This window comes from Calonectris borealis, chromosome 12, assembly GCF_964195595.1.
Source record: "Calonectris borealis chromosome 12, bCalBor7.hap1.2, whole genome shotgun sequence".
In the NCBI taxonomy this organism is placed as follows: domain Eukaryota; kingdom Metazoa; phylum Chordata; class Aves; order Procellariiformes; family Procellariidae; genus Calonectris; species Calonectris borealis.
The window spans coordinates 22,390,794-22,418,539 of NC_134323.1; the positions used below are offsets into that span (position 1 = coordinate 22,390,794).

Sequence of the window (27,746 nt, forward strand, 5' to 3'; positions counted from 1 at the left end):
GGGCGGTAGCGCTCCGCCCCCTCGCCCACCTCCCCAAGATGGCGGTGAGTAGCGGCGCTCCTCCCCTTTACGGCGGCCCCAAGATGGCGGGCGGCGCGGGGCGGGAGTCGGGCCCGGAGCCGGAGCGGGTGGTGGAGGCGCTGGAGCTGCTGCTGCGGCCGCCCGCCGGGCCCGGTGAGCGGGGCGACGCGGCCGGGCCCGGCCCGGAGTGCGCCCTGCGACCGGAGACGCTGCGCAGCAACGCGGCGGCGCTGGAGGAGCGGCTGCGGCGGGCGCCGGGCTGGGCGGCGCTGCGCGGCCTGCGCGATGCCGTGCTGGCCCGGGCCCCCGCGCTGGCCGCCGGGGCGGCGGGCGAGGCCGAGCCGGGCTGGGCCGCCGCCTGCGGGCTGCTGGCGCTGCTGCTGTGCCTGAAGGAGCGGCTGGCCGCGCTCGCCGCCGTCCCCGCCGCCCGCGGGGCCGGGCCCGGGGCCGTGCCGCCGCCCAGCGCCGACACGCTGAGCGTGGCGCAGGGCCGGGCAGTGGGGCGGGCGCTGCGGGCCGCCGTGGGCCTGGGGCTGGTGCCATACCTGCCGCCGGGCGTGGGGCAGCGCTCGGGGCCCCCTGCGCCGCCCCCGTCACCACCGGCCACCCGCGGGGCCCGGCTCCATGCCGCCACCGCCGCCCTGGCCGAGCTGACCCAGCACCCTGCGCTGGGCGGCCCGCTCCTCGCCCGCCACCTCGGCCTCCTCCTCGCCGGCCTCTGCCTGCTGGGCCACGGCCCTGCCACCCACTGTGAGGTCCGTGGGCCCCCTCTCCTCCCGCTCCCCCAGTGCTGTCGGTGCTGTCGGGCACCCGGCCCTGCCAAAAACGTGTTGGGGTCACCGGCCTCGCCAGAGCCTGCCCGGCGGCACTGCTCCCTGTGCTCCATGGCTGAGCCCATGCCGTGCTGGGCTCCCGCTCGCTGAGCCCCGGGGCTGCCTGCCCAGTGGCAGCTGCCATGCCGTGCACATTAATCTTGATGCGAGAGAAGAGATGGGAGCCAGGGAGCACGGCCAGGGGCTGGAGGGGCACCAGCACACGGTCGGGACCGGCGGGTTTAGTGCCGGCGGCCGAGCTGTCCTCACTACCCCGGGGTTTGTTTTTTCCAGGGCGTTTCGGAAGCGGAGCGAGCGCGGTGCCGGGAGGCCCTGCGGCACGTCCTGGACCGTGTCTACCAGCCGCTGGCGGTGCGGGAGCTGCTCGTCCTGCAGGGCCGGCCCAAGCAGGTACCCGGCGGCAGTGGGGCCGACCCCAGCGCAGGGTGCTCGGGGTGTGAATCGCCCACAGTGCTGGGAATGCACGTTCCCATGTTCCCGGGGTGCCTTTGCTGCTCTCCTGGAAATGTTCTTAGACCTCAAAAACCTTAGTGCAGCACTCCCCGTCCCCGAGTGCTGTGTGAACACACGGGCGAAGTTGCTGGGTGTGCATCGCTCGCGCGGCGGCAGCTTGGGCCCCGCGGTACAGGGGTGTGCGCGTGTGGGGGCGTGTGTGAACTCTCATCGCAGCACGTGCCGCCTTGGCTTGGCAGTTGCATCTGCTGTGCCTTGCCAAGCAAAGCGCCTTCTCTTCCAGAACCTGCCCCTTTCCACTTGAGGGGACGAAGCGGTGCTGCCTCGGCACCGGCTGCTGTTCGTGGCCGTTTCAAAGGCTGCCTCGTGGCAGTGGGGAGAAGGAGATGGGGAGCGGGTGCTCTCTGGGGAGACCTTTGCATTGTGTTTAGAGAGTCCCCGGGGAAGGGACCGCTTCCCAGCTCCAAGCGGGTGCTGTGGGTGGGTGCCTACCCGCCACGTCACAGCTCGGGGTCAGGGTGTGAGGAGCTGCTGGTGCGCACGCGGGATAGCGCAGGGCTGCTGGTTTAGGCGCAGCTCTGTGCCGTGTGCTGACCCTCCGGCTGGGATCACACGCGATTCCCAAGCAGGCAGGAGCTGTCTGCAGCCCCACGTGCGAGGGCTGCAGAGGGTCCGTACGAGGCACTTGCGTGGGGTGGCGCTCTCAGCGTGCGCTGTGGTTCTTCTGCATAAAAGCAGGGGTCTCCTGGTTAAACAAAACCCAAACCAATATCCCAAGCTGATATTTGGACAATGCCCTTAATAACATGCTTTAACTTTTGGTCAGCCCTGAAGTGGTCAGGCAGTTGGAGTAGATGATCATTGTAGGTCCCTTCCAACTGAAAATATTTTATTCTACCCCATCCCCCGCCAGTGTGGCGGTGCCAGCCTGCCTCCTCGGGGTGTCCGAGTAAGCACCTCCACTCAAACCGCTTGCTTTGTGCATTCGCAGCCTCCGGACAGCTCTGCTGTTTGTGCTGCCCCGGGGAACTGCTTTGCTCGACCAGGGAGCCTGCGGGCTTGCGGTGCCACCTCCACAGCCCAGTGCCCTGTGCCGCGTCCTGGCAGGGGTCACCGCTGCGGACCCCTTACCTGCATCGAACCCGACTTGTTCCCCAAGCATCGTTTTGGTAATGAGGCAGAGCTGCTGCCTGACCCTGAGAGGCTTTAATTAAAGGAGGGAAGCTCTGCACAAGGGGATGCTCTTGGGAAGGCCGACTTCTCTCATTAAGCCCTAATTTGCTTTGTGCCTCTGGATGAAGAAGTGATTTATTTAAAAGGTCTCCCTGTCCTGTGCTCCTGTCTCAAGTCCTGCAGGGCAGGGCGCAGGCTGTTTGCCTGTTAGTGAGGGTTTGCACAGGAGTGTGCAAATATGCTCCTTAGCCTGCTCCTTTGTTTCCTTCCAGAGTCCTCCCTCTCCTGGGGAAGAAACAAAGCCGGCCCTTGCGCGGGCTCCGGCATGGCTGCGGCGCCTTTGCGGTCAGCTGCTCTCCGAGAGGCTAATGAGAGCCGGCGGGGTTCAGGCTGTGGTTCGGGGCATCATGGAGGGAACAGGCGGTGAGTAGGGTGCTCTGACGCTGCTCTTGGCTTCCGGGATCGCAGATTAAAAGAGACTGTGATGATGTGTCTGAGACGTTTCATCCTATGAGAGGCCTGGGAAAAACAGTGCCATCAGAGCACTGAAATGGGAAACAGCTTCTGCCAGGCCAAGCTGACTGTGTAACACTCACGCAGATTTTGCCTCTGTGCTGATCTCCCAAACTGTGAATGCCTTCCAACTGCAAATGCCTTTGGTTTGGGGTACACCGTGATGTTTGACGTCCGGACTGAAAGCATCCAAACTCATTTAGTCTGTTTATGCCTCCATGGTGTTGCACCTTGTGTGTGTATGGAGCGCGGTTCGTTCCGAGGAGCTGCGCTGCTGCTGCTTCGGTGGGAGCCGGGCTTGGCGCTGGGCTGTGAGCAGCTGCAGGTGGAGTGAGATGTGTCCCGCTCCGGGGCTCAGCAGCCTTGCTCCCCTGCTTTCTGTTTCCTGCCAGGGAGGGAAACTGTTGATCTCTAAAATCTGCATCCCACAGTTTCTAGTGCCAAAGCTTCCTCTGGCCAATGCCAACCTGATGACACATCCAAGCATGACCTCCCTCCGCCTTTTGGCTCATGCGCCTATTTGTAGAAGTTGTTTTCCAGTATCAAAGGTCTTGGACAATAATTTTTCCCCTTCTGTCATTAAGCACAGGTTTCTCCTGAAAGATGCTTGGTTTAAAGAGAGTAATAAAAGCTAGAAATCCGATTTTTGGACAGAAACATCTGGCTTCAACCAAAACTGGCCCTGCTGTTTGCTGTCAGTCTGAGCTGATCTTGGCTTTCTGCTGGTGTAGCAGGTGGCGCTGGTGCTGAAGCAGCAGCTGTGGACTGGAGAAAATGCGACACGGTTGCAAAGATCCTGGCTTCCTGCCCGCAGCAGTGCCTTTCCCTTGAGGACTACTACAGACTGGTATGCCCCCAGGTAGGTCCCTCTCTCCCAGCAGCACGCCGGCTCTGGCCGGGAATGCGGAGCCAGCTCCTGACTTGGAGAGCGTCAGTACTGTCGCTCTGCTCGAGCGTGGCCTGGCTCGAGCCAGGACAACGTGGAGATGTTTTTCTGCTGCTCTGGCAGTGGGACGTGTTTCCGCCCTACTCTTGAGTTTTCCATATTTGATTGAAATGCTGGATAACGTTGCCTGATCGCACGAGCTGTTCAGCGCTGCACTACAAGGAGCTCTCTGCTGTGGAGCTCTTGCTTCCAGCCTTTGGCTATGGGAGTGGTGCAGGCTCTTGGTTTGAGCCCAGAAATGCATCCTGTGTTAACGTGTGCATGGGAAGGAGACCGGCTCTTCCATGTGTGGAATGTCGTGCCAAATGACCAGCAAAGCAGCATACAGGAGGCTCCTCAGTCTCTGCTGTTGGCTGCAAGGAGTCGGCCTGCCCCCCCTCCTAAGAGGCTGCTGATCTTTGTTCCTTAATCGTGCACTTTCCTTCCAGATTCTGGACTTGCTGCACATCCAGGACAAACTGACAGCGCGCCAGTTCCAGCGAGTGGCCACCACAACGCTGCTCACCATGGTGAAAGAGCACCCTCAGCTGGCAGAGAAGCACCTGCTCCAGCCCCTGTTGGCACCGCTCCTGCGGTGCTCGGAGACAGCAGGTACCCGCTGGTCTCTGCCGAGCCCCAGGTCGGAGAAGGGTCTGGTTTCTCTTCTCGCTGACGTTTGTTTGCCATCAGAATTTTCTCAGGGGCTGGTGGCTGGGCTGCTGCCCGTGCAAGCCCAGCTCTGTCAGTTGTGAACGTGTCTGTGTGGCTGGGTGCACCATATTTACTAGCACTTGAGTCAAATTACTGTAGTGTAAGAGCCGAGCAGTGGGGCTTCTGCCATTTGCTCTTTGGGAAACTCTTCAGTCTGACAGTCTCGTTTTGGGCTTCCGGACGGAAGCCATCGGTTCCCCATGCTGACCGAACAGCTCTCCGGGGAATAATCCATCAAGAAGTTGTGGTCTGCTTTGATTTGCTTGTAACCTTGCGGAGTTTACAACACTACAGTGATATTTAGCGCTGCTAACGAGGGCTCATCGGTTCCCATGCTGCCCTGATGGAAGGGAGGGAAGGCAAGAGAACTATCAAAGTGTTTTCTGGTGCTGGGCATGGTAGGGTTCCCATTCTGCTGGAGACTCCTCAGTATGTGGGGGTGCTGATATTTCTGCCCTTTGTTTTCAGAGCTAGAAGTGGAAGATTTATCGGCAGGGACCGTGCTGGTGACAGAGGCAGAGCTCGGCAGCTGTGTGGAAGATGTGCTCAAGGTATTGTGTCTGATTTGGGCCTGAGGGTAGGCAAGAAAACTACTCTAAGAAAGAGCTGGCTTGAGACTTTCTGAGCAGTTCAGTGTGTGTGTTAGACCATGACAAAACCCAGCGTCTCCTGCAGTTGTGATGCTGAGGTGAGGCCGAGAGCTGCGCAGAATAATTGTATGCAGCACTGCACTTGAGGGACTGCAGCTTTATGCTGGATACCGGAGGCACTGCCTGAATCTTTTCAAGTGTTCTCACCCCAAAACGTTCTGTGAGCTGGCAGTGAGCTCTTGCTGGTTGTTTTTTTCCCAGTGTCTTTCTGGTGTGTCAAAGTAAGAAGAATCTGAGCAGTGGGCTGGTAGCCAGGAGTCTCCATGGTGCTCTCATACCCTCTTTCTCCGTGAGCTGCAGCAAGACTTTCTGAGCGTTGCTGAATGGCGCAGCTTCTGCAGGACGCTGTGTCTGGGTGTACTCTCAGAGCAGCTTCAGGACTTGGGCTGTGATTGTAGAACAGTAGAGCAGGCAGGAGGCCCGAGGCAGGAGGCCCGAGGCAGGAGGCCCGAGGCAGGAGGCCCGAGGCAGGAGTACCGCTGGCCTGGCACGTGTTGCCTCAGGCTGTCAATCGCTGTCCGAGATGCTGCTGCTCACCTACCAGCATCAGAGGCGTGCAGCTGGTCAGAGGGAAGGACGGAGCACAGGGAATCCTGTACGTGCTGAATCTTCAGACGATGCCTGAGCTCTCCTCCCAGGCTGTCACTGGGCCACCCTCCTCTTGGTGCCTCTGTGCCTCAGTTTCCTTCCTGTAAAGCACGGATAATACGGCTCATACTGAGCCCAGGGTTACCTGTGTGGGAGGGAGAACCTGCTGGGAGCTGCTCTCCTTGCCTCCGAGGTCTGCAGAGGGCAGCCTGAGCCAGAGCACTGGAGCTGGAAGCCTTTCTACAGCTCCTGCGGCATTAATCCCTCGCGGCGGGATGGGCAGCAGCCAGCTCTTGCGTTGGGCCAAAATGCTTCCGAAGGAGTGACCTGGAAAAGAGGGCACTCGAGGTGTCGGCAGGCGGACGGCTGTGCTGGACTGCTCAGCCCTGCAGTGAGGGCAGCTTGGCAGGGCCCCCGGCTCGTCGCTCAGTGGTTGCGCAGCCGGTTGGCGGCGAGGCATTCGCAGTGGGCGCTATGAAGCGAGCGGATTCGGTGTGGCTCTGAGGCTGCTGAGCTTCCCCGGGGTGCAAAAGAGAGTGAAGGTGAACTCGGAAGCATCGCAGAGCCACGGGGAGAGGTGGGAGACCTGTCGCAGTTATCCTGGTGGTTGCTGTTAGGAAGGAGAGAGTGTGTGGGTACGGGGGAAGGGAGGGTGGGCAGCAGCTCAGCCACAGGGGAGATGCTGTTAGTGGCTGTGTCCTCACCTCAGGTGTCCCAGAAACAGGGGGGGACACTGCAGCTGGTCCCCATTGGGTGTCCCCAGCGGTTCATCTTCCCCTGCTGATCTCTCAGGGGGCTAAAGGCATTACCGTCTGTCTAGTCCCATTGGACAAGTAAGGTAAATTGACAATGATAAGTAAGGAAAAATGAGCAGCCTGTTTTGCAGGGACCGTTCTGAGCTGAGCCCTGTGACACGTGGGTTTCCGTCTGCATGAAGTTAATTTTAAAACTAGGTGGTTAATCCTTCAGCAGCTGCTGCTGGGTGTCCAGCCACCTCCTCTGCTGCCCTGCCCTCCGGAGCTGCTCTTGGTGCAGGACGGCACCTGGGGGCGGCGGTGGGGCCTCGGAGCTGTGTGCCTGGCTGCCGAAGCAGGAGGGATTGCTGAAGCTCAGCAGCTCTCCCAGCCCGCCGTTCAGGCCCTGATTAGGTGCTGGGGGTGGGGAGGGTTCAGAAAAATGGAAGGAAACTCAGGCCTTGTTGGAGAAATGCTCTGGCTTTGCTCCTTCCATGGTAGAAGAAATCTCCTGTGGGCAGGACGGTGCAGATTTAGCACCTTCTGTGGAGCTCCTTCCTGCAAGGGGTCCCTTGCAGCAACAAGCAGGGTGTTCAGCGGCACAGGTCTTGGCTCTGGCGTTTGGGGGAGAGATGGGGTCCATTCTTCTGCTCCCTATGAAGGAACAGGACTGTTCTGTGGAAGCTGCTCTTCTGAAACCTTCCCTCATCACTCTTTCTGCCGTTCCCACCAGTATCACCAGTGCCACGCTGCAGGCTTCGCTGCCTGCCCTGACAGCAGCCCAGCTTTCTGCTGCGCGTTCCAACCCAGAAGGACATCTCCAGCCCAGGAATTCAATTTTAAGAAGCTGGTGACTTGCTTACTGGCATGCCCCTAGGCAGGCTAAGCTCTTAAATGCTGTGATTGTTGTAGTATTTTGCGTAGTAATGATCTGTTGTAACTAGCTGGCAGGCAGAGACCAGTCTGGAGGGCTGCTCTGTGGCTGCCGTTCACAATGCGAGTGCTGGGGGAGCGTGGGGCGGATCCTCCTTAATGGCATAGCGCTGGAGGCCTGACAGCAGCCAGATTAGCGACAGAGACTCCAGCCTGTGGATTTGCGGGGGTTTCTTGCCTAGCAAGTGTCATTTGATGCTGAGTGGGAAACCATCCTTGGGGCTTCATCAGGGAGGCTTTGTGTACAGAAGGTTCTGGTTAGGAAGAATGGCTCCACGGGGATTAGCACAGGAAGAAAGGTCTGTTTGCATCAGTACAGCAGGGCAGAACATTATCAGGACGATCTCCCTCCTGGCCCTCCTACCTGGGTTGTCACACTGCCTCCAGCTGGCAAAGCTCTTTGGTCTGTCCCCAGGGCGCTTCCAGCCCTGGAGCAGGCGATTGCTCTCCAGCTGCAGAGGTTGGAGGTGTGGGGAGCGCTCTGGTGTGAAGGGACAGCATCTTCTGGGCAGGTAGTTCACCAGCTGACGCAGCCAGAAGTCCCTTGGAGAACTTGTGAAGAGACTTTATTTTAGACCCCTTTTTTAAAGCTAAAAGCTATGGAGGAAGATAGAGCCTGCTAAACTGGGGACCTGAACACAACCACCCTGAGTAAACCCCGAGTTCAGCTGGGCAAGGCTTGGTATTTAACCGAGTTTTCCCAGCATTAATGGCTTTGACCGAAAGCATCCTACCTGGCTTTTAGGTTTGGACAATTCCTTTAAAATGATTCAAAAGGAAACATGATGTGATAAGACTTGTGTGAGTGTTTTTCCTGTGCTCTGTGGGCAGCAAGGTAGGACTTGTGTGCAGTGAGCTGGTAACAGTGGCTTGCCTGGGAAGGGGGTGCTGGTTTTGTGGAGGAGGGCATTGACAGTGATTCGGGAGGGTGCTGCTTGAGATGGAGGAGCGGAGCATGGCCCTACAGCCTCCTCAGAGCCCCTGCAACCCACTTGCTCAGCTCAGCCCAGCTGCCCTGCTAGGGACTGATCTCTGTATTTGAGATTTGGCTCTAGGTGCAGTATTTCCATAAAGATTTGCTAATTCAAAGGTGCCTGTTGCATCTCTCTGTAACGCAAGACCTTACCCCTAAGCAGCAGACTTCCTGAATAGCTAGCTGCAGTGTTCCTGTAGCTTGGAGCCCTGCTGTGGTTAAGCAAATGCTAGGAGAAAGATGGTGCTGAAGGCTGCTTTAAATACAGAAGATGGCATAATCAGGGAAAACAGGCTCCAGACTGAAAGGAACAGAGGCTGTAAACCCTCTGCCATCCTCCCTGGCGGCAGCCGTTCTGTGCAGAGACGTGCTTTCTGTCCTTCCCTTTGCCTTCCCTCTGCTCTGCGCAGGTGTTTGACTCTCCTCCCCGTGCCCTTCTCTCCGTAGGTGTATGTGGTTGGAAATGACAGCTCGAGCCTGCTGCTGGGATCCTTACAGTCAGTCCTGGGAGTGGTTTTTTCCCTCTATTCCTTCGCCAAGCAGAATGTGTCATACTTACGGTAAGGAAGGATTGTGCACAGCTTCTTCTGGGGTTTCATCTTCTCCATTCTGCCCACCTCCAAAGGACGTGCTCTACATGGGCACGTACAGAAGCCGAGGCCAACTTTCTCACCCTGAAGAGCTCTCATTCGAAGTAGGCAATAACCGCAGGCATAGGCACGGTACACGACTTTACTGGCAGACCTGTGCCCGAGGTGTGCCCCGGGGAAGCCTTGGGAGCGCAGGTTAACTCCTGGTGCCCACCTAGGAGCAGGGATTGTGCCTGTGTCTGTGGACAGAGATGGTGACGCTGGGACCTGGCTGGGTGTCAGAGGGATCTGTATGCCAGGGATTCAGAAACAGGATAACAATTGAATAAAACAGCTTGAGCACTGGCTCTTGGAAATATGAGATCATTCTTCTCCGATCTGGGATCACTCTCTTCCGATACGTGCAGGACCTGCCTCTCGGCAGCTGTCCCTCACGCTGTGCCCAGGTCCCCCACGGCTGATGTACGATGGTAAGCACCATGTGCGTCAGTCATGGTGGCAGGGACAGTGGTGACCAGATGCTGGCTGTCTTCTCTGCTCCCAGGCTTTCCCTGGGCTGCCCTGGGTTTGGGCCAGCCTAGTAAATACACTCCTGATGGGTTTATGCTTTGCTTTGGTGATACTGGCACGTGGGTACTGGAGGCTTTCCCTAAAAGGTCTGTGTAGACACAGCCTCTGCTATTATTAAAGACATCGTTAATCACTTCGAAGAGTAGTGAGTGCAAGTTCATAGAACAAGCCAAGTTAACACTGCTGCTGGGTGAACAGAGTCGCTGCTTGCTTCTCTCTTTGCAAAGGAATTTGGCAGGGGTAACTAAAACCACAGCTGCCTGGAAGTGTTCGGGTTTCCAGACCCCTGGCACAGCACTGCTACTCCACCTCATTAACCTGCATCTTTCCTTGGCTGGGGTTCCCGTACCACCTTACAGTGCTCCCTGTCTCCTTCCTCCTCTTCCTTGGCACAGCGGACAGCTCTGTGCTTTGTCAGGCTGGCGTGAAGCACCAGGCACGGCTTGCCGAGGCTGCGTGGAAGTGGCTGTCCTTGTACAGACTTGCTGTTCAGACAGCGCTCCCGTCCTCGCTGGGCTGAAATCTTGAAGGACCCAGATCCTTCCATCTGGGAAGGCCAGAAGGACAGGATGTGCTGCTGATCCCCTTAAAAACTGACACAAATGCCTTCAGCTGCTGGAGCTGTTGGCCCAGAGCATCCCCAGGAGCGTCCCCAAGAGCAATCTTGGCTTTTCCCTCACGCTGAGACGCGTGGTCCCGTTGCAGCGCTGATGTGCAGGGAGGGCTGCAGCGGGCAGAGCAAGGTCACCACTGCTTTCTCTATTCTTGCCAGCTCCCCGTGCCAGGAGATCCTGCTGTGGTTCTTGGAGAAATCGGAGCGAGAGGTGTCACTGGCTGTACTGGAAGGCTTTGCGGGGCTGAACAGCAGCGTGCACGCCCTCCACCCGCGGTGCCGGTTCCGCGCGGGCAGCGAGGGTGGTGCCACCATTGCGGTGGAGGAGACCATCAGGTGAGTGCCGTTGGGGCAGTGCCAGGCGTGGAGGGCAGTCCCCAGGCGTTCAGCATGTAGGGCTTTTCACGGCATGCCTGGCAGAGAGAGCCCAGGTGCCGCCCCACCAAGGTCTCGTCCCCCCAGGCGCCCAGGTAGCTGGCTGCTTGTGCCGAGCTAGAGCACGATGCTTCCACACAGCCTCCAGGTTCCTCTTGTACAGTCCAGAAAAGCAGCACGCTCTGTCTGAGCGTTAGTGTGCGCTCTCTGTGTGCTTTTCCTGAGTCCCGAGTCCTGCCTGCGGGATGTTTGAGAATGGGACATGCTCCTTCAGTCCCAACGCTCCTCAAATTCAACTTCCACCCTCCAGCCTGGCCCTGTCTCGTGGCAGATCGCGGCTGTGTGGAGCGAGAGGAATCCCTCAGGCGCAGGTGACACCATCACAGCAAGGTCTCTAGCGATGCCAGTGTGGTGGAGCCAGCGACTAAGCTCCCCTCCTGCTCTGGCAGATGTCTCTACAAGTAGAGGCAGAGCGTGGCCATGTGGGGAATAAACTGCAGCCATTAGACTCCAGCCACGCAAACTGGGACTGTTCAGCAGCGTGGCATTTGGTTTAAAGAGGGGTAGCTGTTAGTTGGCAGGTACGAGCCCAAGGCAGTGCTATCGAGCAGGCAGAGCGCACGGCTCCTGCCCCTGTCCGTGGGGTGGGTGTGCTGGGAGCTGTGTGCACCTGTAACAAAACCCCGTGCAAATACGCTTGGTTTGGTTTCATTTCAGTCTATTCCTGACCTGAATTAGAAGGTCTGCCCTGGGGTCTGCCCTGGTTAAGCTGGATATACTTTAAAATTACTCCTTAATGGCCACGGCTCTGCCCATGTCTGTCCTACTTTTATGGCTATGACCACTGCATGAATTAACCAGCACTAATCCCGTTCTTTATAGGACGGCTGGACTAAATGTGTTTTTTGCACTCATGGTTTCTGTTAATGTTATTCCTTTAATGAATGCAGGTTAATTAATAAACTGAGTGCGTGATCACGTAGACCAAATGAACTGAGCAATAGTTTGGCTCAGCTGCCTCCAGGCTTCTGCTTTCTGGTAGTTATGTGAAAGGTTTCCAAGAGAAGGCAGAACCGGGATTTCACCTTGCCGTGGAGCAGTTTAGAGCCAGTGCTGGAGAGGGTCTGGGTACATTTGTGTTGGTGACACAGTGACTTGTTTCAGTGATGAAGATGAGGCCCTTTACCAGAAGGTTTCCTCGGAGCAGTGCCATGTGGAGAGCTTGGTGGAGCTCTTGTCTCACTGCCAGAAGAGTGGTCTAGCCGGAGACTTCTTCATCCGCTGCCTGAAGGTAAGGGTGGGCAAGTCTCTGTTTCAGGCACATCTGCAGGAACGGTTTCCCTGGGCCAAGCGGTCTGTGTGGCAGGCGGCAAAGGGGACCGATCGTCCCCTTACGTGCCTTGGGAGCCCTGAGCCGGGGCGCGGCACGCGGTGGAGCAGTCCTGCTGTGTGCCGGGCAGGAGAGCCCGGGAGAGGGAGGCAGCCCTGGTCCCTGAAGGGGTTAACCCTCGTTCCCCTTGGGCTCTTTTAACGACAGGAGTGTCTGAAGTGTAATGGTGTGTTTGAGGCTGTGAATAATCCCTGTTGCTTCCTTGGCTCTAGCGGGGCACCTGATCCCTTTGGTCCCGCTCCGAGCCCCTGCGGTTCCCTCCTGGGCTGTGCTTTCTGTGCCCGTGCTGGCAGGTGGAGCCCCAGCCCGTAGTCACACGGGGTTTGCAGCGTCCCGGGTGTAGGGACGCTGCTGTGATACAGTTGGGACGCCCAGGAACCATGGGCAGCTCTCAGAGACCTTCTTGATGTCCTGGGTGGAAGGTCCTGGTTGCGTGAGGAGTCAGCACGAGCTCTGCAAAGGGGACACGGGGGTCCAGGTGCCTTTGCGAGGAGCCACTGCTGAAAGCAAGGCTACAGGCAGAGACCCAGCAAGCCTCACAACCCAGAGGATGGTTGGCCCTAGGAGAAGCGCTCGGTGGTGCTCTGTGTGGTGTCCACAGGGATGGAGGTTTGCAAGGGTTTGGCCTGGTGACAAGTATGCGTCTGGAAGGGGATGAGGCTGGAAGAGGGGAGGTAACTGGGTACCCTTTGCAGCAGGGTAGAGGTCTGGTAACGTGGACCTGCTGCGCCCAGGACCACTGGCGTGGTGACCGCGGTGTTCCTGGTACTGATTTGCCTGTGTTTAGCCGTTGCCTCTTCGTGCCCTGTGCTTCCTTCCCTGCAGGCACTGACTCGTGTGGCTGCGGAGGACGAGGCAGATCCAAACTTGTCTGCAGTGCCTGGAGGGAGTCTCCTGGAGCTGGAGCAGTACCACGCTGGGCAGAGGAGGAAGCTGCTGGTCCTGCAGCTCGTGGCCACGCTGTGTGAGAGCGTCTCGGACACCGTGTTCACAGACATTGCTCAGGTTGGTCATGGCAAAGCCCTGGGGGATCGGCGGCTGGAGCGCATGGCAGACCGAGCTCTGGGCCGCTGGGCTCTAAGGAGACAATGGCTAAGGAACAGCTGGAGAAAGCTGGAGCATCCCCAAGAAAAGCAGTTTATTGATTCAGTTGCAAGTGTCTCAGCAAGACACCGTCCTATGCAGTGCCAGCAGGAAGGACAGAGTCAGCTGAGAGACAGGAGGGAGCAGCCCAGCAGACATCTTCGTATTTGTGTCCATGGTTGTGTGTTAAAAGCCAAGAGAGCAGTCTGTGTGTTAATCAGAACTCTGACTTACCAGCTTCTCATCTTTATTTGAGCAAAATTTATTCCCAAGTTTAACAAAGCTTAAAGACATCTGTACCCGACAGACCTTTTAAGCGAGTGCCTGCTGCCTATCCATGGTGTTGGTGCCTGGTTTTTCTGGCACGTCTCGACAGCCACCTCCGGGAGCTGCGGTGGCTGTGCTGCCAGCCAGACGAACACGGCACCACTGCCACGTCCCGCTTGCCCCTTGTCCCCGATTAGGCCATTCATGGCTTTTCTCTGGTTTCTGCTGCTGAGATGCCCGCACTGAGTGGTGTGTCCAGTCATCAGGGTTGGCGTGACTGTGCTCCTACGGTCGGCACTTGTCCACGTCTTCATGAATGGGCAGCCACAAAATTTATTAAATATTGTAATTTCAAAGGCCAGCTGAGACTCGTTGAACCTGGTACCAAAAAGGATTGTTAAAATACGGCACTTCTGCCCACCCTGAGCCCACGCTGCAGCAGCGCTGACGGGGATCGGCTGTCCTGCAGCGTGCCAGGTCGGGAAGGCTGTTGGGCGCCGAGGGCAGCGCGGTATTCCCCAGCTGATCAGTGTATTTTAACTTCTTCATCCTGTGGGTTTTTTTTTTAACTCAGTGACCTGGTTATGCCAGTTAACTGTGACTGGCTTGAGCAGAGGCGGTCAGTGCTAACACAGGTTTCCTCACTTTTCTCTTTGGGACAAAGGAGTCTTTGTGTGCGCTCTGCAGTGACAGAGGGGACCCAGCCGGTGTCATTGTGGCGCCCGCCGGTGCGGCAGCCAGCGCTGCTTTGTCCTCACCTGCCTGTCCATCACACCCACCCGCGCGGGACCGGCTCTGCTCCCTGGGTCGGAAAGTTGGGATGGGAAGTGGGGAAGGATTTTGCCAGATTTCTGGGTCCAGCCATGAGTCTAGTATAAAAAGCAACAATCACCAAAAAAGAAACCCAGACAAAAAAGCCATTATCCTTCCACCTGGGGGTTGTGTTTCAGGGAGTGCTCCCTTGGGATGGGACAGCAGTTGCGGAGCTGTTTTTAAGTGGCTTCTGCAGAACCGGGTTCCTCCGGGGCGTTGGTTCTTGCTGCGGGCGCTCCAGAGCGTGGCTTTGTGCATAATGGGGTCGGAGCAAGCGGGATCCCTCTTCCCAAAGCCAGACCCCAGGAATGGCGGCAGCTGTGGACCCCCTCAGTTGCACAATTTTTTATTTACATTTTTCCCCCCCTCACAACTGTGTTTCATGAGATTGACTTTGATTTCCTTGATACGCTAAGGATGCTCTCCCCCTGCATGAGACAGAAACATGCCCCAGTGTTTTATTTTTCAAGCTTTTCCCCCCTTCCAGATTAAGTGGGGTTTTTTTCCTTCTAGATTAGTTTGGGTTTTTTTTTTTAGCTTCTTGTTTTTCTTAGTAGCTATCTATTGATAGATTATTTATTGTTTGATGTTCCTATTTTTTGCATTAAATATAATTTCAACCCATTCAGCTTGTGTGTCACTGTTTTGTGAGAGCAGATGTTCTGACACTTGTTTTTACTCCCTATTCTTGCTGTTTGACAGCATTTCCTTTCTGGACTAATCATCCCAGAAGGTACCTAAGCCTTTTCTGCAGCCCCTCCCAGCCAGCCTCCCTCCTCCCTGCAGTAGGGATGTGCTTAACGAAGCTGGCAGTGATCAGCTCTCCTGCTGATGAGGAAACGCATCGCCTGCACCCAGTGCCTGTGCCCTGGAGGCTGGAAGTGTGGGGTTTGGTGCAATAGTACCTTGTTGCCCCTGTACTTCGTTTTCCAAAATAGGAGCAAAATAGTTTTTCTTTTGCAACACGCCTGTTACGTAGGAACGACCCCCGTGCAGCCCCTTCCCAGCACGGCCAGGTGCCCAGGTGCCACCGCAGCCGGTGAGCTTGCCCTGAGCCGTGCGGTGCCAGCACAGCTGTAAAGACATGGAGAAAATAAACTCACTAATTTCAAGCTCCGTTAGAAAGGCAGGAAGTCTGTGGGATCAAAGATGTCGGTGCCAAGTGTCGAGAAGGCCAATGCCAGCCAGGCGGGATCATTGTGGGCTTGGGGGAAAAAGAATTATTGTGAGAAAATCACAAAATAAGTGACACACGTGGTAAATGGCCCGGCTCCAGTGTCGGCTGCGTCTGGGTAAATGGTGTCTGATACTGGGGAGCCGAGGGGCAGCTGGCAGGAGCTGGAGCCGTCGTGGGCAAGGGCAGGTGATGGGGACGGCCCCGGGCAGGGGCTGTGTTCTTCCCCAGAGCTTGCGGGGGGGGCAGGCAGGCGCGATTTTTGTTGTAATGAAGTTTGAGCCGTGTTAAATCCCTGCTGGACTCTGGCCGTTGCTGCTGTGCCGTGTGCCGGCGGTCTGCAGCACCGGTGCCTTCCCGGACCGCGTGGTCTTTAGCTCTCGCTGTCTCTGTTCGCATCTATTTGAATTTTCCAAGCCTGAGCCTTCCTCTAGCACAATTTTGTACAAACCCTTCGTCTTTCCCTGTTGTTGCCACCACGCCGACCTTCCCTCTTGGACCCGTCCCAGTTGCCTTCCCAGCACCTTCCCAGCTCCCTTGCCATCACCCGGCCCAGGTCAGCGGGCTCAGCAGCGCCGGGGAGCCCCGGTGAGCTGGGGGACGGCTGGGGCGCTGGTGAAGCCCAGCTGTGGCTGCACTGGGGATGCAGGAGGGAGCCGCAGCTCCCGAGGTGGCTGCGGGGGTGCCGGAGCCCTGAACCGCCGCCCACCCCTCCGGCACGGGGGGGCTGATTTCCCAGGTCGCAGCCCCCAGCCTGTGGCAACAACAGGGAAACAGGAAGGGTTTGTTCGAAATTGTGCTAGAGAAAGGCTCGGGCTGGGAAAATTCAAGCAGATGCAGAGACAGCGAGAGCTGAAGAGCACACGGCTCCGGGAGGGCACCCCGGGGTGCGGGCAGGGGCAGGCTCCTTGGAGCACCCTGCAGATCTCCCCTCCTAACTGCTCTTCCCCACGCTCTCCGTGGCAGGTGGAGGAGTTCGTGGCAGCCACGCTGCAGCGGGCCTGCGTCAGCCCGGCACGGGGCCCCGGCGCGGCGGCGGAGGCGCAGACCCTCGCCATGGCTATGGGGCTCGTGGCCGCCATGCTCAGCGGAGCCGTCCAGGTGAGGGGGCGAAGCCGGGGTGCTCGGCGGCCACGGGGGGTGGGAGACCTGGCACCGTCCCACTGCGCCCGGCCAAGGGGTGCCGCAGCCGGTGCTCCGGGGTCTGGGTGCTCGCCGAGTTGGCGTCCCTCTTTAATCCCAGCGTGTATATATATATATATATGTATATATATATATATTATTTTTCCTCAGAGCAGTGCCAGGGCACCTGTGAGAGCCCAATTAATTAATTTATAATCCAAAATCTGCTTCTGAGAAGGCGCTGACAGAGCAGTGCAGTCACATACAGCGTCTTTAAATACCCACACTGCATCCCCTGCATCCCTGCACATCCGTCTCCGGAGTGCAACGAACTTCCCGGTGTGGGCTGTACTGTTCTTGGAAATCCTGTATAAAAACGGTACCTTGCTCAGTTGCGCCGTTACACGGTGTCAGCTGAACGGCCATCGCGCGCTCGTTAGTGTGCTGCAGTCACTCCGGCTTGCGCTTACGTCACTGAGCTGCTGGGGTTGCTTCATCCCCAGACTCGCCCAAAGGAAAATCCAACTGTTGACGGAAAAAGATAATTTATTGTGTCTTATTGCTAAATTCCTAACATTGGGAAAAGAACATTATTTAGTTGGAGAAAACTTAAAACCAGAGTATCGCAGCTCTAATGGGCCCCCTCCCAGGCGAGCTCCTGCTCCTGCTCTGGCGTTAATGGGAGCAACTTCCCTTGGCAGATTGAATGCAAAAGGTTTCGGAGGCAGCTGCAAAGCTGTTTGGGTTTCAGTGGCCAAGGGTTTTTTAAGCAATCATCCAGAAGCTCCCCAAAATCTCCGCTAAAGCATCACTTTTCAGGTCTTACAGCCCAGATTTTGCTTCTGGGACGAGCAGTTAAATCCAGGTTAGGGCAGGAAGGTCTCCCCCTCGGGCACTGCAGCCTCGGGGCAGGTCGCAGCTGCCTTGCCTGGAGCTTCATAGAATCACAGAATCGTTTAGGTCGGAAAAGATCCTTAAGATGATCGAGTCCAACCGCTAACCCAGCACTGCCAGGTCCACCACTAAACCACGTCCCTGAGCACCACATCTACACGTCTTTTAAATACCCCCAGGGACGGTGACTCCACCACTTCCCTGGGCAGCCTGTTCCAGTGCTTGGCAACCCTTTGGGTGAAGAAATTTTTCCTAATGTCCAATCTAAACCTCCCCTGGCACAACTTGAGGCCATTTCCTCTCGTTCTATCGCTTGTTACTTGGGAGAACCTTCCTCCAGGCAGGACTGAAGGCAGGACTGAAGGCCAGCCCCACGCGGCGCTGGCAGGACGGTGGGAGGGATGTCCCCAGCTCTGCCCCCATGCTGAGCGCGAGGGTCCCGCACGGGCACCACTCTCCTTTGGGCTCTTGCCCCTTCCTGTCTCCTCCCATGGCGCATCGGGGCCGGTGCTACCGGCTGCTGCCCTGCTGGAGATGCCGCAGCTGGGATCCGCGCTGGGGCCATGGGGCGTCGCTGTACCCGAGAGCAGCTCGTGGTGCCTGGAGCCCAGCTCGTGCGGTGGGGATGGAGGGCAGCTGGCTTGGCGCTGCCACGGGGCTATGAAACGGCCTCTGGGGCTCATGCACCTCTGGGCTGCCTGCCTGCCTGCCTGCCTGCCTGCCTTGCCAGGAGCATCCCGGGGAGCGAACCTCCCGATACGGCCGTGCCAGTGCTGCTTCTCTCCCCCCCACAGCTGCAATCCGGTGACTTCGCCGTGCTGAAGCGGCTGGTGCCGTTGCTGGAGGAGCTTTCCCGCACCTACCCCGAGCCCCTCACCCAGGAGCTGGCCACGGACCTGCGCATCGCCATCTGCACCCATGGGGCCTTCTCCCCCGGGACGGTGGGTGCTGCTGCTGATGGCGTGCTGGGGAAGAAGCTGGGGACAGGAGCACAGAGCCCTGCCAGCATCCCTGGCGGAGCCCCAAGCCCAGGGGGTGGCCAGGCACCACCGCGGTACGGCCACAGCAGCCCCTCGGCTCCCAGGGAGAGGAGTGAAGAGCAGAGTGTGAGCCATGAGCCCGGCACCGCGGGTCCCGCTCCAGCCCCATGTGCCGACAGCCCGGCCCCAGCTGGGCTCCAGGAGCTCCTGGTATCGGCCTACGACCCCCAGCCCCCCAGCCGGGCAGCTGCCCTGCGCCACCTCTCCAGCCTGATCACGCAGCGGGATCCGGAGGCGCTTCGGCTTCAGGAGAAACTCCTCCAGGTACCAGGCTGCCGCCCGTGGTCCCCGTCCTGCACCGCAGCTCAGAGCTGGGGCTGAGTGCGCCGGCGGGCGGGGGGCGGGCTGGGGACGGTCCGTATTACCAGAGCCCTCCGACCTTGCTGTCACCGTTGGCTGAAGGCACCAAGCAAGAGGGACCAGGGCTGCCGCCCCTGCGCTGCCAGCCCGGCACAGGGCTGCTGCTGACGGCGCTCCCCACTCCTCGCAGGTGTTCCTGGAGAACGTGCAGCACGAGGACGCCTTCGTCTACCTCTCGGCCATCCAAGGTGAGCGATGCCGGGCCGGGGCAAGTGCCGGCACTTCGTAGGAGAATGTTTTTTTGCTGGGGAGGCTTTGGGCAGCGAGGGTGAAGAGCAGCAGAGCTGGAGCCAGGCTGGGGGCTCAGCACCTCCTGCCCTCCTGGACCACGTCTTCATGCCGTTCGGTCGAGCCTGGAGCCGCATGCGGGCTCTGCGCCATGTTCCCGAAGCCGGCGGGCTTCGTCTCCCAGTTGCGCTTACTCAGTGGGTAATTAGTTAATTTAGCCTCCGACTGAACGGCTGACCTGCACAGACCACAAGCGCCTCCTCGGTGGAGCCCTGGGCAGATTCACCCTCGGGGCATCCCCCGGCCGGGTGGCACCGGGAGCAGGTCACCGTCCCCGTGCCGGCTCCGTGCCGGCCTGGGGCTGTGGTTTCAGTGCAGCGTGGGCACAGCCCCAGCACCCCGGCCCTGCACCCGGCTGACATTTTGGCTCGCCAGTCTGTTCAGCTGAGGCTGGCAGAGGAGCCGGGGCCGCGGGGACCCACTGGTGCTGCCCTGGGGCTCTGCACCTCCCTCCCCACGGCCAAGGCAGTAACTACCGACCGGTGCCAGCCAGCCGTGTGGAAGTGGAACCAGGGCAGCTTTTCCAGGTCGGTTCCCCAATCCATCGCATCTCGTGGCCTTGCAAATTGTTGCCCTCGCTGAGGGGGGAGAGCAGCAGTGGGCACGCACCCGGCCCTGGCGCCGGTCGTGGGGCAGGCAGGCGGTGGGGAGCAGCAGGCAGCGGGCTGGCAGGAAAGCAGCATGCCGCTCGGCTCGCTGCCCTGCTCCCTGCGCCGGGCTGCTGCTGGGGGCACCGAGTGTTGCCGCTGCTCATGCCGCTTCCCGGGAAACCCTTGGGTCCGCACTTGCTCCGGCACGCTCAGCGCAGCCCCACGGCACCGGGCTGCCCGTCGGGATTTGCAGGCAGGTGCCCCCGCATCCGGGATGACACGGGCGTCCTGTGCCGTGGCTGTGCCGACAGCTCGCGGTGCGCTGGGTTACTTGGAAGGGAGGTGCCATTCCCATGACCCGAAGCGATACCGGCACTGCCGGGAGCCCCGGCTGCCGTTGGGAAGGAGCTTATCGCTGTGCTTCCCTCTGCCTGCACGGTCATGAGTGGGATGCGTTTGTTCTTGCCCCGCAGGTGAAACACAAACACTTCAACCGTCCCCGGGTGATTAATACACCCTGTGCAGCTGCCTCCGTGTTTCGCAGCCTGGCTGTGGCTGTGATTAACCCTGACGCGGTTCCTTGCGGCGGTGACTCACCCAGCCCGCGCCGCGCTGGCAGCGGCACCTGCGGCGTCCCGCGCGTGGTGCTGCCGTCCATGCCAGGCGGGCTCCCCGCTGCCCCGGTCGGGCTCCCCGCTGCCCCGGTCGGGCTCCCCGCCGCAGCGGCAGGGCTTGCCCTCCAGCCGGCCGTGCTGGTGCTGGGACCGGCGCCGGCTGTGGCGGCACTGCTGGGTATCACAGAGCCGGGCTCTGGCAAGGTGATGCCAGAGGAGAAGTCACTTCCCTGCCAGATGTGCCCAGGCTTGTGGAGGGTAACCCACACCGGGCGCCCTCCGATAACCGGGGAATGGGGTTGGAGGTGAAGGCGGCTGCTCCTGGAGGGCAGGGGAGCTGGGACTCAGCCTGACTCAGCGCTTGGCACTGCCAGGGCAGCCTCTGCCGCTCGCCCTTTCCCTGGAGAGCAGCTGCCTTTCGCCATCGGAGAGCTGCCCGCCGCCCGAGGAGCCCGGCGCTGCCGGAGCCCTGCCTGGTGCCTGCCCCCAGCCTGGTTTTCACCTGGTGCTGCCTGCGATGCTCCGCTGAGGCTTGCTGGCTCGGGGCAGCTCTCTAAAGGGATGGCAAAGCCAGCGCATCCCTGCGGCGTAGCCCGACGCGTGCCCTGCATCCGGGGTCTGACCCCTCTTCATCCCCGGGCAGACACAGCAGGCGTGGGGGGCGCTTGGGCTCCGGCTCCCAGCCCGGGCCAGGCAAACCGGGGGGTTTGTGGAGCCCCGGCGGGGACGAGGACACAGGAGCAGCGTGTGCCCAATGGCCGGGAGCTGACAACAGCGACCAGACACTGCACCCGAGCATCACCTGCGGTACCCGGCTGCCCCAAAGCTGTGCCAGCCCGGGGACGAGCCCCGCAGCATCTGACGGCCGGTGTGCCAAGAACTTTAACCAGCAGCAATTAGTGGGCACCTGCTGCCAACTGCCAAATTACTGATCTTTCAGCTTGGCACCCAACCGGGCCCGGTGCTGGGCTGCCCCAGCACTGCGACTTTGCGCAGAGGGGCTGCGGGATGTGCCGCGGGGCCGGGGCGGTGCAGGGCATCCCGCGGGTGACGGCTGCACCTGCTGCACCGAGGGTGCCAGGATGGCCAGTTCCTCTGCCGAGAGTGGTGGCACATGCCATCCTCGTGCCTGGCCCTGACCCGCGCTTCCCTCTCGCTCTCCCCCCAGGCATTGCCCTGCTCTCCAGCGAGTACCCGGAGCAGATCCTGCCTGTCCTCCTGGCACAGTACGGGTGCCCGGCACGGGGCACGGAGGACACCGCAGCTGCCGTCACCAGGATGAAGCTGGGCGAGGTGCTGATGCGCGTCACCCGGGCGCTGGGTGAGTCCCCGCGGGCACAGCAGCGCTGGCCACTGCTGGCAGCTGCGGCGCTGCTCAGCCCCTCGCTGCTCTCTGCCGCGCCGCCAGGTCCAGGGGGTAAAGCCCTCGGGGGCTGCTTCTTGTCTGGAGGTGAGAACCAGCTCCCATGGCCCCGCCGCGGAGGGTTGGAAGCTGAAGGGCGGCTGGCCGGGGTTTGCCAGTGGGCAGGAGCAGGGCGGCGGATCCTGCCGGCAGCCCACCGTCCCCTCGGCCGGCAGCGCCGGGCTCGGAGGCTGCCGGGAAACGCCTGGACACGCAGGGCTGAGGGGTAAAAGCTGGATGAGGCCTTTCCGGCAGCCGCTGTTGGGACATGTCCTAAAACGCCTCGTCTTATTCCCCAGCAGAGGCCAGGCCAGCGAGAGCAGGCGGTCGGAGCTCTCTGTGGCTGGGGAAGGTGGCAGCCGGTGTCCCCGCTGCCAGGGCGCCGGGCGGGGGTCCCTGGTCTCCGGCCGGGCACTTTGTTCCCCAGGTTGGCCGTGGCAGAGCCAACCTCCCTGGCTGCCTGGCCTGCCGGAGCTCCGCTCTGGGGCAGAGTCGCCGCAGCGGCGTCCCCTGACCGTGGTGGCATCCCTGAGCTCTGTCGGCTGCGGGCATCCTGCCGGGGCCGGTGCTCGCTGGGCCAGGTCATGCTGCTCCCCTGCCCCGCTGCCGGGCTGGGGACAGGGCATCCAAAGGGTCGGCGATCCCGTCATCTTCCCGTGGAGCTCCAGCGAGCAGTGCAGGCGGCGGCAGAGCCTCTTGGTCTCTGAAAGCCCCTGGGCGATGTCCGTGTGTCCAATCCTCCCCGTGCCCGGCGCTGCAGCTGCACCGCGCTGGGTTTCCCTCGGCAGCTGCCCACGGCACGGCTGGTACCGGGACGGTGGGCACGGCCTCCGTGGCGGCTCCCCCCCTCCCCGCGGTGCCTCTGCCGCGGGCAGCGACTCCAGCACGTCCCAGCTCGCCTGCGTATTTATAGAACAAATTGCATGAAGTTGTTTTTGTTGCAAAGCTTCAGGATTCAAGAGCGAGGATTTATCCAGGGCTTCCAGAAACGCTCTGCTCTGTGCAGCAGCACTGCTGCGGTGCGGAGCGCTCCTGCTCTGCCTGGGGACCGCCGTGCCGCCCTCCTGTCCCGTCCCCGTCCCTGTCCCCATCCCTGCCTGCTGTCCTGCTGGAGCAGCTTTTTTCCCACCTGGGAGGGGGTTTTGCAGCAGCACCTATCGCCCAGCAAACAGCCGGCACGGGCAGCATGGCTGGAAGCGCGCAGCAGCCCCGTCCCAAGCGCGCGGTGCCGTTCCTCTGCCTCCAGCAGCGCGGGGCCGAGCACCGCGCGGGGGTTTGTGGAGACCTCGCACTGTCGCTGCAAACCCATTAAATCTGCTCGGGGTGCGCCGCGGCAGACCTTTTCCCTTCTCCGTCAGGGAGCGTGTGCCTTGCTTGCTGCAGGAAGGGAGATGCTCCGTGCTCTTTCCATGGCCGTCCAGCACAGGGCCGGTGTGCTGTTGGCTTCGGAGGAGATGCATCAGGCTCGGATCATCCAGCACTGCTCGGACTGCCATAATACCGACTCCTGGGGTGCAAGCACGGAGCAGGCTGCGTTTCCGAGGAAGCATGGCCGTCCTTGGCATCGCGGTGCTGCCCCGAGCTCTCCCACCCTGTGCCGTGCAGGAGCCGTCCCTGCGCCTCCAAGCGCGCCGTCCTTTAGTAATAGGCAGGGCCGTGTAGGAAGAGCGAAGCCACGACGGGACGGTCCTGCAGAAGGATCCGGCTGCCTGCTGCCTTGCCTGTTCCTGCCCAGCTCTTGGCCATGGCGTGCAGTGTTTCCCCTCCTTGCACACAGGCTGGTGGCGTGCCAGCGGCGTGCCGGCGGCGCAGGGGCCAGTCCCCAGCCCCTTGCAGCAGCGGCCCCGAGCCCCTGGGTGCAGGGTGATGGGGTTCCACCGCTGCCCGCAGGGCTTATTCCTGTCCCCGCAGCCCGGGGCATCCCACTGCCCCCATCGGCTGCAGGACACCAGCGTCCGAGGGGCTTACGGGGCTTGGGAGAGCCGGGAGACCCCCGAGCTGCCGGGCCAGCTAGCCCGCCAGAGCTTCCTCCTTCCCTCCGTCGCTCCCAGGCGAGTGCCACCCCGCGCCCCCCTTGGCCGGAGCAGCCCCTGCCCGGTGGGAGCCGTGCCCACGCCGTGGGGCGTGTGGCCGCCAGCCCGGAGCACCTCTTGTGCCGGGTGATTGTGCATGCCGGTCACGGGCTCTGCACGCCGACCTCTAATTAGGCGGCTCACACATCCGCGGCGCCTGCGTGTGCTAATTGGGGGGGGGTTGTGCGGCTGAATTACGTGAGAATTTGGGCTTCGCACTTTGTTTCTGTGCGCTGTATCTGCGGTCGCCTCTGAACGGCCCCGCGGGAGCCGGGGGGACGTGGGATGCACCGAACGGCCCCAGACAAAGGTCTTTGCCGGGGGGTGTGTGCTGTCGGGGTTTGCCAGCACCCCGGGGTGCCTCGTCCCTGGCACCACGGCGGGTCCCCGCCGAGGCTCTGTCTGTGCCTCGCTCAGAGCTGCGCCCAGGTCCCCGCGCTGGGCACAAGCCATGCTCCAGATGTGGCATCCAGCTGTTCGGTGGTGCTGCAAGGGGGGGCCCCAATCCGGCTGCTCCCGATGGAGCCGGGGCTTTGGCAGGGAGGGGCTGTGGGTTTTGCCTTGCCCGTGACGTGCCGCTCCGCTCTCTCTTGCAGGGGACATGGTGTTCAAGCACCGGGAGCCGCTGGTCCAGGCCTTCCTGCGGGGCGCACGGGACCCCGACGGCGCGCTGCGGGCCAGCAGCCTCTCCAACCTGGGCGAGCTCTGCCAGCGCCTCGGCTTTCAGCTGGGCTCCATCGTCCAGGAGGTACCGGCTCCATCCTGGCACTGCCGGCCCCTTCCCCGGGTCCCTGCCTGGGGAGCACGGGGCCATCGCTCGTTAACAAGGGCGGTTCGTTAGCGGATGGCAGGGCTGCTGAGCGCTTGCTGCTGGGGGCACAGCAGCCTGGGGTTTCCATAAAGGACATGAAGGATATTTGCTGATAGCAGAGTGTAAAAGTCATTGGATCCGAAGCAAACGCTCAGGGAATTCTAGCCCCCATTTTTAGGGCTAAAAGCTTTATAATCAGCTAAAGATGTCGCTTGTGCAGGAAGCGATAGCCCTAGGAAACATGGCGGTGCGTGCTCCACCCATGCAGGAGGAGACCTGGGGGCACGGTTAGTACCTGCCAGAGGCACCTCCTCCGGCTTAATGAGACCTCGTTACCCTTCCTGTTATCACAACGCAGCTGATGGCTGGTGGGGGTGCCCGGTCCCGGCCCTGGCTGCAGGCTTCTGGCGAGAGGTGGCTGCCGCCGGAGCTGTGGTCCCGGTGGGGTGAGGCTGGCTCTCGGGGGTCTTCTCCCCGGAGGGTTGGGGGGAGGCTTGCCGGGAGCCGTCGGTATCGCGGTCTGGCAGCCCTCAAGCTGGTGGGTCTGTGCCCCCGCGGGAGCCGGAGCTTCACCCCCCGGTGCCTCCCGGAGCAGGAGGGATGTCAGGAGACGTTAGGGATGCGGCGCTTGGGCTTCTTCCCCCGGTCCCCGCTCGCAGCCGCTCGGCGTCGGTAGGGTACCGGCAGCGTTTGATGAGATGCCAGTGCACCACACGCAGCTATTTCGGGAAGGCGCTAGCTCTGCTAATTCTCCTGGCTGTCACTGCCGGGGGTTTAATTAGGTTCCTTCAACTCTGCCTGCTTTTTATAAAGCTTTCCAAGGCGGCTGCGTGCCACGTGGCCCCTGCGAGAGGGAGGGCTGCTCGGTGCCTGGCGTCCCACAAAAAGCCAATCCCCCCAGTTGGGTGCCCAGCAGGGTGCAGGGGTCCCGTACTCATCCTCCAGCCCCAGGCCACCCAGGGACATCCCCACCACCGTGGCCAGCTGCTCTGCCGGGTCCTCCCGGGTCCCCCTGCCCCTGCTGACGGCCCCCCTGCCCTGTCCCCGCAGGTCACCTCCTGCTTGACGGCCATAGCCAGGACGGACCCCGAGGCAGAGGTGCGAAGAGCCGCCGTGCACGTGGTGGTGCTGCTGCTGCGGGGGCTCAGCGAGAAGGCCACCGAGGTGGGTCACCTCCCCGCTTGTCCCCGGGGCAGGGGCAGCCTCCGCCAGGCTCCTGGGCATCCCCGGGCACCGGCACGGTGCTCCTTGGGGGCAGCCCCTGCCCCGCAGGAGCTGCAGGGCTCATTCCCAGGCAGCTTCCAGGGAAAGTCCCGTGGGACCGGGACCTCCAGCTTGTGCCCCCCCACCAAAGGACCCTCCCCAGTGCCGGATCCTTCCCAGGGCAGAGGGGGCTTCACAGGGGTGTCCCTCTGAGCTGCTTGGCCGTGCCGTGGGGCAGTGCCATGCTGTGCCGCGGGGCACTGCCAGCTCTCGGGAGCCGTGGGAGTTGTTTGTCACTGATTTGACTTGGAAATGCCCGATTTTTCCGTGGGCCGTGGCCTCCCTCCCCGCTTCCCAGCAATGAGCGTGTTGGGACTCAGCTCCCATGGAGGAAACGGCCGGTTCCCCATGGGAATCCGCGCAGCACAGATCTCGGCTTCCCCTCGTGCCCCACATGCGGAGCGATGCGCCGCTGTGCTGGACTGCGCTGCTGGCGTGTGAGGAAACTGAGTCACGGGGGGGCCGGGGCTCACGCCTGAGGCAGTGTGGTGGTGGTGGTGCCGCCGTGTCCTGGCACCGGCAGCGTCGGTGGAAGGGGCAGCACCGTGCCTGCCGGGGCACGCCGAGGGTTGCATTTCGGGTTGTTGCGGGTGCGGGCGAGATGCCGGTGGGTGCTGACGGTTCTCCTGCCCGCTCTGCCCAGGTGCTGCAGGACGTCCTGCGGGACCTCTATCGCCTGCTGAAGCACGTGGTAGCGGCCGAGCCCGATGGCGCGACAGTGCTGCACGCCCAGCTGGCGCTGGAGGAGCTGGATGCGGTGATGAGGAGGGTCCTCTTCCCCCCACAGATGCTGGAGAAGAAGATCGTGGTGCTGCCGTAGTGGGGCCGGGGCTGCAGAAACGAACTCTTCCTGCTCCGGCGCCCAGGCCAAGCAGCTCCCCGAGGGGAAGGGTTTGCTGTGCCCCTGGGATGCCGCCGGCGGGTGCCAGCCGGGGAGGAAACGGCAGCCTGGGGAGGGTGGGCGGCGGCCCCTGGGCTCCCTGCGGCCTTGGGACGGGGCAGGGGATTAAATGCAGACATGCCCAGCCCTGCGCCCGTGACATCTCTGGGAGCCGCGCGAAGCCCCTGGGTGCCATCGTGGCCACGTCCCGGCCCGTGGCTGGGCCGTGCTCGCCCTCATGCTCTTGGGGTGGCGGCAGCAGCGTGGGCCCTGGCGAGCCCCTGAGTCTGCGGGAGGGTGGGCATCAGCCCCCAGGGCCGGCCCTGGGCTGCGGGAGCAGCCGACGGGGCCGGTGGCTCGGGCTCCTGTGGCCAACCAGCACCGGGTGCCGCGGCTGCCCCCGAGGGGAGCCGACAGGGAGGGGGGGCTCTGCACCCCCACGGCCCTGCCTGGCCCACCCTCAGCACCACGCTCACACCATGGGGGTGCTGGAGGGTCCTGGGACTGCCGAGCTGGCGGCAGCTCTTGCACACTTGCACACACTGCTGGGTGCCCACGGGCATGGAGGGAGCCTTTCTGGGTGCCAGCCCTGGGAAGGGACGATCCCTGGAGGCAACAGCTGAGCCAGCTTCTAAATGTCGTGATTTTGGCCAAATGCGAGTGATTTTCCCAGGGGAGCAGAGGGAAATGGAGCCCGCATTGCCAAGCCCCTGCCCTGCTGGCGCAGTGGGGCTGCGGTGCTGGGAGCAGGGCTGCACTGGGGACCTGTCCCCCTCTGCGGTGCCGCTGGGGAAGGCCCTGCTGTGGCACTGCCGCCCCGGGCCCGTTCCCGGGGTCTCCCTCACCACGGGGTCTGAGGATGGGGCCCATCCACTGCGGCACCAGGACCCCCCTCTGTGCCAGGGCTGCTGTGTGTGCCAGGAGCGCGGCCAGGGCCTGCGGAACCCTGCAGGGTGCCTGGCCGGGACCACCGCTCGCTGCCATGTGGTTGGGGACATCCCAGCGTCAGGGTCACTCCTCACCCTCCG

General features: G+C 61.4%; 1 protein-coding gene across 3 annotated transcripts; it reads left to right on the forward strand.

The window, feature by feature from the left end:
- The first annotated feature begins 38 nt into the window (after nucleotides 1–38).
- On the forward strand, nucleotides 39–26,863 carry TANGO6 (transport and golgi organization 6 homolog). Of its 3 annotated transcripts, none has more exons than XM_075161670.1 (17): nucleotides 39–776; nucleotides 1,128–1,244; nucleotides 2,753–2,903; nucleotides 3,725–3,852; nucleotides 4,368–4,530; nucleotides 5,098–5,180; nucleotides 8,955–9,067; nucleotides 10,440–10,616; nucleotides 11,820–11,946; nucleotides 12,871–13,050; nucleotides 16,349–16,483; nucleotides 18,193–18,702; nucleotides 18,929–18,986; nucleotides 21,459–21,611; nucleotides 24,361–24,512; nucleotides 25,626–25,739; nucleotides 26,482–26,863. In XM_075161670.1, the coding sequence occupies exons 1-17, from the start codon at nucleotides 39–41 to the stop codon at nucleotides 26,656–26,658; spliced, it is 3,276 nt and encodes a 1,091-aa protein (XP_075017771.1). In that variant the 3' UTR covers nucleotides 26,659–26,863. The 3 variants fall into 3 exon arrangements, with proteins under 3 accessions (XP_075017771.1, XP_075017772.1, XP_075017773.1); XM_075161671.1 differs by having other exon boundaries at nucleotides 67–776; nucleotides 3,728–3,852; XM_075161672.1 differs by lacking the exon at nucleotides 18,193–18,702 and having other exon boundaries at nucleotides 67–776.
- The last annotated feature ends 883 nt before the right edge of the window (nucleotides 26,864–27,746 follow it).

Excerpts from the sequence above, each read along its gene's own strand:
- TANGO6 (XM_075161670.1), top strand. The coding sequence starts at position 39 with ATGGCGGTGAGTAGCGGCGCTCCTCCCCTTTACGGCGGCCCCAAGATG. Across the intron at positions 3,853-4,367 it reads ACAGACTGGTATGCCCCCAG|ATTCTGGACTTGCTGCACAT; the intron begins GTAGGTCCCTCT and ends CTTTCCTTCCAG. Across the intron at positions 5,181-8,954 it reads GTGTGGAAGATGTGCTCAAG|GTGTATGTGGTTGGAAATGA; the intron begins GTATTGTGTCTG and ends TTCTCTCCGTAG.